The sequence below is a fragment of the Arachis hypogaea genome, chromosome 16 (genome assembly GCF_003086295.3).
Source record: "Arachis hypogaea cultivar Tifrunner chromosome 16, arahy.Tifrunner.gnm2.J5K5, whole genome shotgun sequence".
Lineage (NCBI taxonomy): Eukaryota > Viridiplantae > Streptophyta > Magnoliopsida > Fabales > Fabaceae > Arachis > Arachis hypogaea.
Genome location: NC_092051.1, coordinates 7,909,721 through 7,923,495, shown reverse-complemented (window position 1 = coordinate 7,923,495; position 13,775 = coordinate 7,909,721). Strand labels below are relative to the sequence as shown.

Below are 13,775 nucleotides of genomic sequence, written 5' to 3'. Positions count from 1 at the left end.
AGGAGATATCTGGAATTATATAGGGTTTCATACTAAAGAAACTGTAAGAGATTATATGACATCAATAGAAAATCAAATAATAGAAGAATTAGCAACAAAAACAACAGTTTATGATAAGATATTACATATAATGTTGATTCTATATAAAGAATTTTTTGGAAAAAATATTATAGATCATAGACAAGAAGTTTATAATAAAGAATATCAAGAAGCAAAAAACTATTTAGCTAATATTCAGATATATGATTTATGTAATATGGAATCTTATACATGTGAATATAGAATACATTATTATAAATTAAAAGAAAAAGATAAAGACCATTATCTTAGTATGTATATAACAAAACTTCCATATCCTGCTAATGAATTTATAATGGGAAGATTTATAAGAGAAATAAATAGAGGGACAATTGAAAATAATTTTGGCAGAGCAACCTCTGCAATAAGAGAGGAAATAAAAGAACGTTGTATGCAAGAAGCGACTCAAAAAAGATTTGCAAATATAATTAGAATTTGCTGTCAGGATAGTGAAGAAATACCTTAAAAATATGGTCTTAATAAAAATTTTCAAAGAAAAAGAAAATATCAATTTATAAAAAGAAAATACTATCCAAACTGGAGAAAAAAGAGGTATTTTAGAAAAAAAAATAACAATAAAAATAAAAGACAAAAAATGACTATTGTCCAAATAAAAAAGAAAATTGTAAGTGTTGGTATTATCAGAAAGAAGGACACTATGCAAATGAATGTCCAAAAAAGAAGGATAAAAAGGACCTTACCAAACAAATAGAAATTGCTAAGTCTTATTTTATAGAACCATTAGAAGAATCAGATGATAACTTAGACTATATTTTTGAATATGTCTCAGAAACAGACTCAGAGACTGACCAATAATGCCACATTTATTACTATAAAAATAACAGAAAGTTTATAAATGCTTTCATAGATACTGGAGCAACACAATGCTTTGCTAGTACAAATATAAAACTTGATTGGAAAAAATTAAAGAAACCATTAAGAGTTAGAATAGCTGACAAATCAATACATAAAATTGACCAAAAAGCAGAGATGGCTGAAATATTTATTCAAAATTATAGGTTCATTGTTCTATCTATATATATGTTAGATTCTGGAATGGATTTTATCATAGGAAATAACTTTTTAAAGCTATATCATCCATTCATTCAAGAATTAACATATATAGTTTTAAAAGCTCCACACGATTCTTCAATAAATCAAAAATCAAAACGTATAAAAATACCAACTACTACTATAGATAAGATTTTAAAATTTAAAATATTTTCTATATTAGAAACATGTTATTTAAATTTTCAGATAAATATTCCAAAAAATAATCTTGAAATAAAAATAGAAGAACTTTTGGATGAAATTTGCGCTGAAAATCCTTTAGATATTAAAAATACAAATAAAGAATTAGTAAGCATTAAATTAAAAGATCCTACAAAAGAAATAAATGTTCCAAATAAAATTTCTTATTCCGCAAGAGATAGAGAAGAGTTCTCATTAGAATGTAAAGATCTTTTGGAAAAAGGAATTATAAGATTAAGTAAAAGTCCTCATGCGGCTCCACCCTTTTATGTCGAAAATAATAATGAAATTAAAAGGGGAAAACGAAAAATGATAATTAATTATAAGAAGATGAATGAAGCAACTATTGGTGATGCTCATAAACTTCCAAGAAAAGATTCTATTTTAGAAAAAATCAAAGGAGCAACTTGGTTTTCATCTCTTGATGCAAAATCAGGATATTGGCAACTTCGTTTAGACGAAGAAACAAAGAAATTAACTGCTTTTACTTGTCCAACAAAAGAATCAATAAGTGTGTTGCTCTATGAATGGAATGTATTACCATTCGGATTAAAACAAGCCCCAGGTATTTATCAAAGATTTATGGAAGAAAATCTAAAAGAGTTAAATGAATTTGTTTTAGTTTACATTGATGATATATTAATTTTTACAAAACAGGATAAAGAAGATCATCTTCAAAAATTATTAATAGTTTTAGAAAGATGTAAAGAAAAAGGATTAGTTCTTAGCAAAAAGAAAGCAAGAATAGCAAAACAAGAAATAGAGTTTCGTGGATTAATTCTATCCACTCAAGGAAAGCTAAAACTTCAACCAAATGTTTTAGAAAAGGTAAATTTATTTCCTAATAAAATAGAAGATAGAAAACAATTACAAAGATTTTTAGGGTGTATAAATTATATTTCTGATCAAGGATTTTTAAAGAATATAACAAAATACACTAAAAGCTTATTTCTAAAAATAAGTACTAAAAAAGAATGGAAATGAGAAGAAAAAGATAGTATGCAGATTCAAAGAGTCAAAGAATTATGTGAAAATCTTTCAGAACTTTATATTCCAGAAGAAAACAACTACTTAATAGTAGAAACAGATGCTTCAGACATAACCTGGTAAGGATGTCTAAAAGCTAAGAAAGCTATAAAAAGTTTGGAATAAGAAAAAGAATCACTAGATTCTAAATATTCCCCAAAGGAATTACTTTGCAGGTATTTTCAGGGATTTTTACTCCAACAGAACAGAGATATACTACTCATGAAAAGGAAACTCTAGCAGCAATTAAATCTCTTAAAAAATGAAAAATTGATTTACTACCCAGAGAATTTACATTAAGGACAGATTCAAGTTACCTAACAGGTTTCATATGATATAATTTAAAAGTTGATTATAATCATAGACGATTGGTAAGATGGCAATTATTTTTGTTACAATATCCAATAAAGATTGAATATATTAAGAGTGACAAAAATGTTATTGCAGATACATTAACAAGAGAATGGAGTTCGTCTACAACGCATTAGATCAAGAAATTCAAAAATATGAGCAAGAACTCGAAAAATGCAAGCATTGTCAGTAAATAAGAACACAGATCCAATCTCTCAAGAAGGCTATTGAAGCAATGAAATCAACACAACAAGCGAAACCATCAGAGTTCAGCCAGCTAAGCATGGTGGACAAATCAGGTGAAGAAAAAATTTCAGAAAATATAACAATTGTTGAAATTATTAAAAAATCCACCCAAGATAAAAAATATTATGTAATTTATAATGGCCCCATGAAAGGAGTATATGATGCCTGGGAAAAAGTAGCACCATTTACACATCAATCAAGGATAATTCATAAAGGAGGATTTTTAACACTGGAAGAGGCAAAAGAATCTTTCAGGGAATATGAAGCTCTTCATCCAGAGCAAACCCTAAAAAGAGCAGATAAAGCTCCAATTCAAGCCCAGAGAACAGGAATAATGAGAAACATTCCTACAAGGGCTGAAATCAAGGAAAAGAAAAGGGTCTGTAAATCAAATCTCAGAAAAACCCTTAATATAGTTCTGAATTGGACTGAAGAAAAAAGGGCAATTTTGGGATATTATCCTATTGCCAAAGAACAGCTAACAAAGTTGGTTATCTTTCCAGATGCTTCCCCATCTGACACTTATCAGTTTTTTCAGTATGAATTAATTGATACAATTTTAATTTTTAATGATCTAAAAATTATTAGTGAGTTTTCTGTAGGATTCGTTGATGCAGTAAAGAGATTTAAAAATATGATTGACAATGTAAATCCAAGGGATGTATCCCTAAAATTTACAAACAGTCAACCTATTTTTAATGAAGAAGAAGAATGCTTGGTTCCAGCACACCAAGTAATATTCATGTCCGTCTTCCCAGAAAATTTTCAACCAATTGATCGAATTCAAGATTTAACAATTTACAGTCATGAAGGAAGACTAGCCAGCACATTAGCAAGGGTCTTTGAAAAAACTCAAAAAATAACGAAGGAATCTCACACAATGATTAATTATAAAAGTAGAAATACTCTGCTTGTGTCCAATAAAAGAAATGAAATTGAAGAAAGAGAGATGAGACTCTTGGTGGAATTTGAATCAACATTCTACAATTTATCTGGACTTTTAGAAAAGCTCCCTGAAGGGATAAAGAGGAATCTCTGCTATTTGATAAAAGACAGAGAAGACCACAAATGCCAGCTATGTGCCTCAGAAATATCTGAAGAAAGCAATAATGAAACGGAATCAACACACATGATAAAAGAAGAGGACAGTGCATCTGAAGCCCACATGATAAAAGAAGAGGACAGTGCATCTGAAGCATCCCTCAACATTATTGCATAATGACGTAAGCGCTTAGGTCATAAAAGCACCAATAATGTAGCTGGTGCAAGATAATGACGTAAGCAATGATGTCATAAGAAGGGTAAGGATGAGAATTGTCCATCAGACCCAACCATTATAAATAGATTGCTTAGGTAATTGTAGAGGTATCAGAAAACAGAAAGCAGAAGGCTAAGAGTACTCATATGCTAGGAGAGCAAGGAAGAAGCTGCCGAGGCGATTCTGTAGTCTGACAAAGAATTCCCTTAGGGAAAAATAGTTCTAAACTCCCCTCTAGAGTTAATATCTACAATCTCTCCTATGGAGATAAAAACACCTTATGTAAAATATACTAAATAAAGGAAGTTTTTTTCCAGAAATGTACATCTTTATCCTAGTCTTTTAGTTATGAATTATTTAGAAAGCTTAGAATTAACGGAAGAATCTGATTATTATAGATTAACTGCTTTATTAGATAATGAAAAACAGGTTGTTCTAAAAACAGAACTAAATCTCAAATCAAATAAAAATTTTAATAAACAAAATCTTTTAAAAGAAATTTTTAATAGAAAAAATATAATATACTATGGAAAAATTCAACTTGAAGCTCCTATCAAAATAAAATCTGCTAATGGAGAACTTGAAATAGCTTTGATAAATGATGAAAAATTGAGAAAATAGATTGAGAAAATTAAGGATCAACAAAAAAGATCTAAAATTGGATGGATTCATATTAGTACCATACAAGTCTTAATTAAATCTACATATATGAAAGGAATTAATTCACCAATAAGTTTAGCAATCTGTGACAAAAGAATTACTGATGACTCAATAAATCAAATAATTGAAATTGTTCATGGAAATTCGGCAAATGTAAATGTTAAATTTAATGCCCATCTTGGATATGCTATACCTTTATCAACTGAAAATCTTAGAAGATCTATAAGTTTAGCTTATAAATTTCATAGAAAAAGTTTAATGGAATAAGATGATGAACCATTTTCAATTACATATACAATAAATTATGCTTTAACAAATAGCCATCATAGTATAATATTTAAAAACAGAGAAAGAATTTATGTCGATGAATTATTTCAGAAAATTGTAAAAACAGAAATACCAAAATATAAAGCTATTGAAAACCCAGTTCTATTATTAAAAGAACCATCAAGGAGATCATCAAATTTTCAAATAAGAGAATCTAAAATTAATAGTCCTTTAAGTTTATCTAAATTAAAGATTAAAGAGGAAAACTCTGAAATAAAAGAATTAACAAAAAAGGTCGAAAAACTAAATGAAACCCTAAATACTAAATTATGACAATAAATAAGGAAGAAATATATGTAACTTATCAAGATAAGAAACAAGAGCTCTTTGAAAGAGAAAATCGTTTGAATTATTTGCAGTTTTCTGAGATAAATCAAAGAGTATTTAAAGCTCTAAAAATAATCTATAACAAGTTAAAAAGAGAAGTTGAAGAGCTAGAAAAATTAATAGAATCTCTAGAAAATAGTGATGAATCGATGATAGAATTTGCAGAAATTCTAAAATAAATAATGTTAAACAAAACTATTTTTAGGAATTATAATAAGATTACCTAATTCATGAGGCATAAAAAGATTGAAAAACCAGAAAATAAAATAAAAAAGAAAAGAGCGAAAAAATTAAAAAATAAAATAGAGGAGTATAAAAGAGAATTAAATATAATCTTCAGATCGAAATTGATGACCTTATAATAAAAAAAATAGAAATAAGAATAAATATAAACAAGTTAGAATTAAATTTAAGAAATTTATAAATGCCTAGAAAACCATATTACGATTATGATAGAAATTAAAACAGAATTAAAAAACTATAAATATGAAATCAGAATTATAAATATACATCAAGGACTAGTAATAAATAATCATATAACAAATACAAGAGAAATTGCAAAAATGGTTAATACTTTAGATTATGAAGTTGCAAATTATTTTTATCAAAATCCTTTGAATAAAGCACCACCAATTGAATCTATACAAATTATAAACTTATTCGAAGCAAAATATGAAGAGATAGTAGAAATTTTGAAAGAAAAATTAAAAGAAAAGTCGAAATTGAAAAATTGGTATTAGAGTCAAGTTAACGATTAAGGGTAACACTTTCTCTTTAACCAACACTTTTAGTGATACGCTTTTAAATCAATAACAACTACAAAATGGAAAACGTCTTTACAAAAAGATGAAAATGACAACTTTATCGTAGTGTACACCTTTGAAAATACATATATAATGTTATGAATTGTGATATTAATTTAACATTTTTTAAATAATTTGTTTAACGAATATTTTAAAGACACTTGAGTTTGCTTCATGTGATGATGGCGTGTTTCCGCCAACTACATCAATCTCTTAATATGTGATTGGTCAACTCTTTAAACTTTAGTGAAATAAAAAACTACATTAGCATCCAATGATCCAAGAAGACTTTGGATTTTAAAATTTGTAATTCATAGACTTCGCTGCTATAAAGATTGAAGAGTCTGACTGTGTTTTTGCATTCACAACTTCTGCATACTCTCTCATATTTTCTTAGATTAACCATCATGGCTGAATCATTCATCTTCAGCATTGCTGAATCACTCATAACTAAGCTTGCTTCTCTTGCATACCAAGAAGCGTCTCGGGTGGTTGGTGTCTACGATGACCTCCAAGAGTTGAAAAGCAGTCTCTCATATGTGAAAGCTGTGCTGTTGGATGCAGAGCAGAAGCAGGAGCAGAACAACGAACTGCGGGAGTGGCTGAAGCAGATCAAACTCATCTTCTATGATGCTGAGAACGTGCTTGATCAAGTTGACTGTGAAACACTGCGCAAGCAAGTCATCAGAGACTACGGCACTCCCAAGGACAAGGTAGGCCGCTTCTTCTCGAGTTCTAATCCACTTGTGTTTCGTTATAAGCTTGCTCTTCAGATCAAAGATATTAGGATGAGATTAGACAGAGTCGCGGCTGATAGGGATAAGTTTGGGCTTCAAGTAATTGATTTTGATAGGCGAGTTGTGCATAGCAGGGAAATGACTTACTCCCATGTTGTTCAGTCTGATGTCATAGGAAGAGATTATGATAAAGAAAAGATCATAAAGCTCTTGATGGAACCGAGTCTTGACAACAATGTTGGCTCTAAACATATCTCTGTCATTCCCATTGTGGGAATTGGAGGTTTGGGAAAGACCACTCTTGCTAAGCTTGTCTTCAATGATGAAAGGATAATTGACTCCTTTCCGTTGAAAATGTGGGTGTGTGTGTCTGAAGACTTTAATATCAAGCAATTGATTATTAAGATCATCAATGCTGCTAGCAATTTTGTTTCTACTGGTGCTCTTCCGGGCCACCAAAATTTAAAAGAATTAGAGGTTGAACAATTGCAATATCGTCTAAGAAACATGCTTGTGGGTCAAAAGTTCATCCTGGTCTTAGATGACGTATGGAATGAAGATCGTGTTAAATGGGTTGAGATGAGGGATCTCATTTCAGTGGGTGCTAAAGGAAGCAAAGTTATAGTCACAACACGTAGCCAATCGATTGCTTCGATGATGGGTACCGTCACCTACTCGCACCATTTAGAAAGTCTTTCTCCCGGGGATTCATTGCATTTGTTTGTTAGATGGGCTTTTAAAGAAGGAGAAGAGGAAAAATATCCAGAATTGATAAGGATTGCAAGAGAAATCGTGGAAAAGTGCAAAGGAGTTCCTCTAGCGGTAAGAACATTGGGAAGTTCACTATTTTCCAAACACGAGAGACAAGAGTGGGAATCACTGAGAGACAAGGAGATTTGGAATTTGCCGCAAAAAGAGGATGATATCATACCTGCACTAAAATTAAGCTATGATGAAATGCCATCCCATTTGAGGCAATGTTTTGCTTTGCTCTCCCTTTATCCAAAGAACCTTGAATATAATTCTTTTGAGGTTGCTTCACTTTGGGGGGCAGCGGGTTTGCTTCCATTGCAAAGCCAAGATAAAACAATGGTAGACGTTGCACACCAATATTTGAGAGACTTAATGGCAAGATCTTTTCTTCATGACGTTTTTGATTGTGGCACCTTTTATGCGTTTTTCATACATGATTTAGTGCATGATCTTGCAGTATATGTTGCCAAAGATGTGTGCCAATTGGTCAGTTCAAACACTCAGGATATATCAGAAAATGTCCTGCATTTGTCTTTTGTTGAGAATGGTTTGCCTTACAACTCCATCAAGCCAAGCTTACAAGGTGCGAGAAGCATTCTGTTTCCAGTTGACCATGTGGGAGCCAGTGAAGCTTTCTTGAATGCATGGGTGACAAACTGCAGATACCTGCGATATTTGGATTTAAGAGATTCTACATGCGAGACTTTGCCTGAGTCAATTGGTAAGTTGAAACATTTAAGATATATTTCTCTTTGCAATAATAAAAGAATAAAGAGGCTCCCTAATTCTATTTGCAAGCTCCAAAATTTGCAAGTCTTGGGTCTCGATGGGTGTTCAAATCTTGAAACTGTACCGAAAAAGTTAAGAAAGTTGATCAGCCTGCAAAGATTGGAGATAACCACAAAGCAATCTATTTTGCCAGAGAGTGACATTGCAAAGTTGAATTGTCTTGAATTTTTATGTGTCCAAAATTGTGATAATTTAGAGTCCTTGTTTGTTGAGACAAGATTGCCTACACTTCGAACTTTGCAAGTTAGTGACTGTGTGAATCTAAAGTCTTTGCCACTTGATACTCACCATTTCCCTCAGTTAGAAACTTTGTTAATCAGCGGTGTTGCCAATGAAGATTGGCTTCATAGATCAGAGGATACTAATGCTGTCTTGAGGTTAAAAACCATTGTTCTTTCAGAAATGCTAACATTGCCTCATTCTCTCCAACAATATGCAAGCACGTTACAAACTTTGATGATTCTAGGTTGCTACGAGCTGGAGGTACTGCCGGAATGGCTGTCGAATCTGAGTTCTTTGAAATTTCTTATTATGGCCAGTTGTCCGAAATTGATGTCTCTTCCCAGTGATATCCACCGTCTAACAAGTCTCCAAGTTTTGCGAATCATAAATTGCAGAGAGTTATATGGAAAATACGAGCCGCAAGTTGGAAAGTGCTGGCCCATGATATCTCACATCAAGCATACTGACATTAGGAAGCCATGGGAGTAGCTAATGGAAGATGAAGAATTGTCTTGACAACCCGGATTGGACTCAAAGTGCCTTTTGTTTCTTCATCAGTTTTCGTAGTGTGTACTATTGTCCTTGTTTTGTTTTGAACAATATGCCTTTAGTGATTTTTTAATGTTCTGTATGTTCTTTTGTAATTCAAGATGGTAATTCAACGAGTCTGATTTAGTGTTGCCTCTAATGAGATTCTGTACAAAGTAGAAATTAAGTTACAATCTGACATGCATGCATGACATCATCTACTTGCTGAAACATATACATATTTGAGAAAATAGGGTAGCACATGTAACTGAAATGGTGGAATTTCTCAAGAACTTGGATAGCATTTTATTTGGTGTGATGATTACCAGGTGAGTAGGTGCATCGCAAAAGCATAGCAGCACAAGCACAAACACATATGACAAGTATTTCAATGCTTTATCTTTTTCCCATTATATTGCACCGCTTCTACGAGCAAGCCTTTGTTCTGAAATTTTCTGTTTGTTTTTTAAAGTTCTGTACTACTCTTTCAAAGTTCAAACTTCAAACTTCAAACATCTATATTTACGCATTTTGCTAGATTGTTGTATTACCTATTGAGTATTGGCAATGGTTTCTGAATCTAAACCTCTTGATTGACTTCAAATCTTTATCGATCATTTTGGAAGAGTATGTTAATTGATATAATGATACTTAAAGTAAGCAATTAAGGGTGATAGGGATTTTATAAGTCTTCTACCGAGCAAAATATTGATTAAATATAAAATAAAAATAAGATAGAAAAAGAAAAATTGATGCTGACAAATATTGTAAGGATAAGATCAATAGGATGAGAAAAATGGAGAACAGAATTGGTCAAAACATGAATAATTCAAATACAAATGCTAACAACTAAATTTGAGTAAACAGTTAGCATTGATAGTTAAATATTGTGAAATACTGAAATTTATGGATAAACTAGAATGAGACCCGCGCGATACACGGGCGGTAAATTAATGATAGTATATAATAAATATTAAAAATGGCTATGTTTTGTAGAATTAAATTAAATATGTGTAAACTAAAATTAAATTTAAAATGTGTTTTGTTTAAAATAATTTGTAGTACAAAAGATTTGAATGTTGGAATTGTACAAAGTGACATTTTTATTTGGTGGTTTGATTTTTGCATTTGTTTTGGTCGATGAATTTAGTCTCCTTATGTGGCACTAGTCGTCCTTTTTCTGTTGTAGATTCTTGTGAAGGCATATTCTTTATAAATTGTTGAGTTGTATGCACTTTCTATTGTGTTGTTTGTCCCATCTTTGCATGTATGTTCTTCTTCTGAAGATGTGTATTGAATTTGTAAAATTTTCTTTCTCCTTAATCTCTTGATGTGCATGCAGTTTTTCAATGGCATCTACAATAAAAGGAACAAAAATGTGTATAATTTTTTATTAAATAAGTTATTTTTAATAAAAATAATTGAAATAGTATAAAGTGAAATTACCTGTTGATATTTTTTTTTGACCCACTCTGTCAGACAATGTCTCAAGTATTGCAAATTTAAAATAGTGTCAGGAAAATATTCAATTTAAACATACAATAAATATGTTTGTTTTGTACTTTTTCATCTAATATAATCATTTCTAAGTAAAGAAACTCTTTTTTATTTGTGGGTGATATTGTCCAAAGAATGATGCTCCATTGAGTAAGTTTGAGATGTTGTGTAGTGCGAAAATAAATTTTTTGTGCTAAATTTGATGTTATTTGAAGAAATAGTGATAAGAGACTTATTTAAGTAATTCAAATAGTATGGAATTTGAATATTTGTAACGTTAAATTTATTATGATTAATAGATTATTATGACATTTGTAACATGGATGTTTATTATTGATGGTTATCAGTGGCTAAGAGAAGGGGGTTGAATCTTAACCCCCATTTTTCGCTTATTAACGCTTGCTGGCCTTTGAAATAACTTCTGGAGACATTTTGCTTTTTGTCTCGTACCTAGCCACGAGACTTTTTCTTTTTATCTCGTAGCCAGGCAAGAGATATTTTTCAGTTTTATCTCCTATGCAGTAGAAAGAGAAATAGAGTAGAAGAGAGAGAGAATCACACCACGAAGTATCCTGGTTCAGCTGCCAAGTGCAATGCAGCTTACATCCAGTCTCCATCACAACAATGATGAAATTTCACTATAATCATCATGATTACATACACCAATTCTCCCTAGAAACTATCCTTCCTATCCGGGACAAGTCCAGAATCTAACCCCAATCCTGAACTTGACTTGGTCACCTACCAAGCTTTCAACTGCTAAGTGCTAACCCAATTTACAAGGGGATTCCCACAGAATCATGAAACACAACATAGATGTACAAAGGACCTCTAGGACATCTATGAATTTTTCTTTTAATTTTGTATACTCTGTCTTTTTCTGCTCTATGGCTTTTTCATACAAACCTCACTGTTTGCCTTTTTTCTATGAGACTCAAGACTGACAAAACTAAACAGAAAAATCATTATTGTCAAACTCTCGAGTTAACTCGTAAACTCGTACGAGTTTACGAATTTAGATATGGAATCGAGTTGACTCGGCCATAGACTCTATCCTGAGTAAACTCGGCTAGACTCGGTCAAACTCGGATAAACTCGTGAGTCTAGGACCAAGTTATCGAGTTTGTGTTTTTCTTTATTTTTACTCAAAAAAATGTCATTTTGAAACAAAAAAAAACACTTTTTTTATTAGGGTTACGATAACACTCCCAAAGAATGAAAGAAAACTCACTCACAACTCACTTTCTCCATGTTCTTTCGCAGTCGCCGTTCCCTGTCGAGCTGCTGTTGTACTCCTGCGTCTGCTACCTCTGCTCTGATTTGCGCCATTGTCTTTGTGAATTTTACCTATGTTGCCATCTGCTTTGTATTTCTTCACATCTCCACTATCCGCAACTCCATCGTGGTATCACCGTTCACGAGTTTGACTACTTCTTCTACAATCCTATCTCTGCTCTGGTTTGTGCCGTCGTGAAAACTATGACTCTTTGTCGCCATCGTTTCGTGCTGCTGCTACCCCCTTTTCTTCGATCTGTTGTTGCTGGGACTTTGCCCCTTCTTTTCTTCTGTATCCTCTATTTTGTGTATGCCTTTTGCCCTTTCTTTAAGCATTTTCTTCTTGATTTAGTTTTTTTTTTCTTTTTAAATTTTATTGCTTCTAATTTTAGTTTATTGCTTATCGTTTATGTTAAATGGCCAGATGGTTCATCCATTCATGGCTGATTAGTAATTAATTATTTTGATTAGAGTAAATTTAATTATTTGATATTGTTCAATATTCAATTAAAGATTTAGTATTACAGATTTAAAATTTTTAATTTTGTGTGTTCTATATTGTATTTGTATAAGAATAATTATAGAGGATTTGAATGTATATTTTAAAGTATTTGTTATAATGTATGCTCCTATTTTAATTTATTATGTGCTTTAAGATTGATATTATTAATTTTAAGGGTTAGAATTGAGTAAATATATATATATATATATATATATATATATATATATAACAGGTGAACTCGTACGAGTCTACGAGTTAACTCGCGAGTCGAGTCTAAGTCAGCTCCACGAGTTTACTTAGACTCGCGAGTTTGACAACCTTGAGAAAAATACAACATGAAACACATTGAAGGATAAGTACTTCTGTTAGCTTGGGTAGCTATGAGAACTCTGTGCTTTTCAGTTTTCACTCTTTTCTCCTTGCTTCAAGCCCTGGCTGTTCTCCCTTATTTATAGAAGGGGAAGCCTCCAAGGTTGAAACTGTTGAACCGAGCCAACTTCTTCTTCTTCATGCAAAAACCGGTTCGGCCAAAGAGAGGAGAGAGAAAACCGAAGGCTATAACCAACATATAATTACCTCTGTGTCATCCCTTCTCACCAAGCTTCATCAATCCAGGCCTTCCATCTTGACTTGCTCCTCAAGAAGGATTCCTAGCCCTTGATGAGTCCCTGATTGCTTGACAGCTCCTCCTGCTCTTATCTTCTGCCTCATCCTCCATGTAGCTACAGTAGCTACCTCCTGTGGTGGTTGAGCAAAAGTAGAGACGAGCCATGCTTCCAAGGGATCTTCTTCCTCTGACCGAGATGGATTTCTTCCATTTTTGGGTATGGAAGGTTTGAAACTTCTTCACCACACCTTACCTTTAGTGGCAAAGATCTCAGCCACACCATACTGTAGATTTTCTTTTTCTTACCGCCATCATCACAATGGCTTCATGCTTGAGCATAGCTTCACTGCTACAGTGCCTAAACTCTGATAGCTTGCAACTTCTTCTTCTCTGTGACATGACCGAAAGTGATGAGAGAAAGGAGAGAGAAGAGAGAAAACTTTCAATGTGATTTGAACAAAGGAATTAAATTGAATTAATTTCCACTTCCCTTTTGCTTAGTAACGTGTAGCACATTAAAGGCTATCAAATCAATTTC

The 13,775-nt window shown here is 32.1% G+C and overlaps 1 protein-coding gene across 1 annotated transcript; it reads left to right on the top strand.

The window, feature by feature from the left end:
• Positions 1-6,624: 6,624 nt before the first annotated feature.
• LOC112755348 (putative disease resistance protein RGA1) lies at positions 6,625-9,516 on the top strand. Its single transcript, XM_025803381.3, has one exon. The coding sequence runs from the start codon at positions 6,735-6,737 to the stop codon at positions 9,315-9,317; it is 2,583 nt and encodes an 860-aa protein (XP_025659166.1). The 5' UTR covers positions 6,625-6,734; the 3' UTR covers positions 9,318-9,516.
• The last annotated feature ends 4,259 nt before the right edge of the window (positions 9,517-13,775 follow it).

Excerpts from the sequence above, each read along its gene's own strand:
- LOC112755348 (XM_025803381.3), top strand. The coding sequence starts at position 6,735 with ATGGCTGAATCATTCATCTTCAGCATTGCTGAATCACTCATAACTAAG.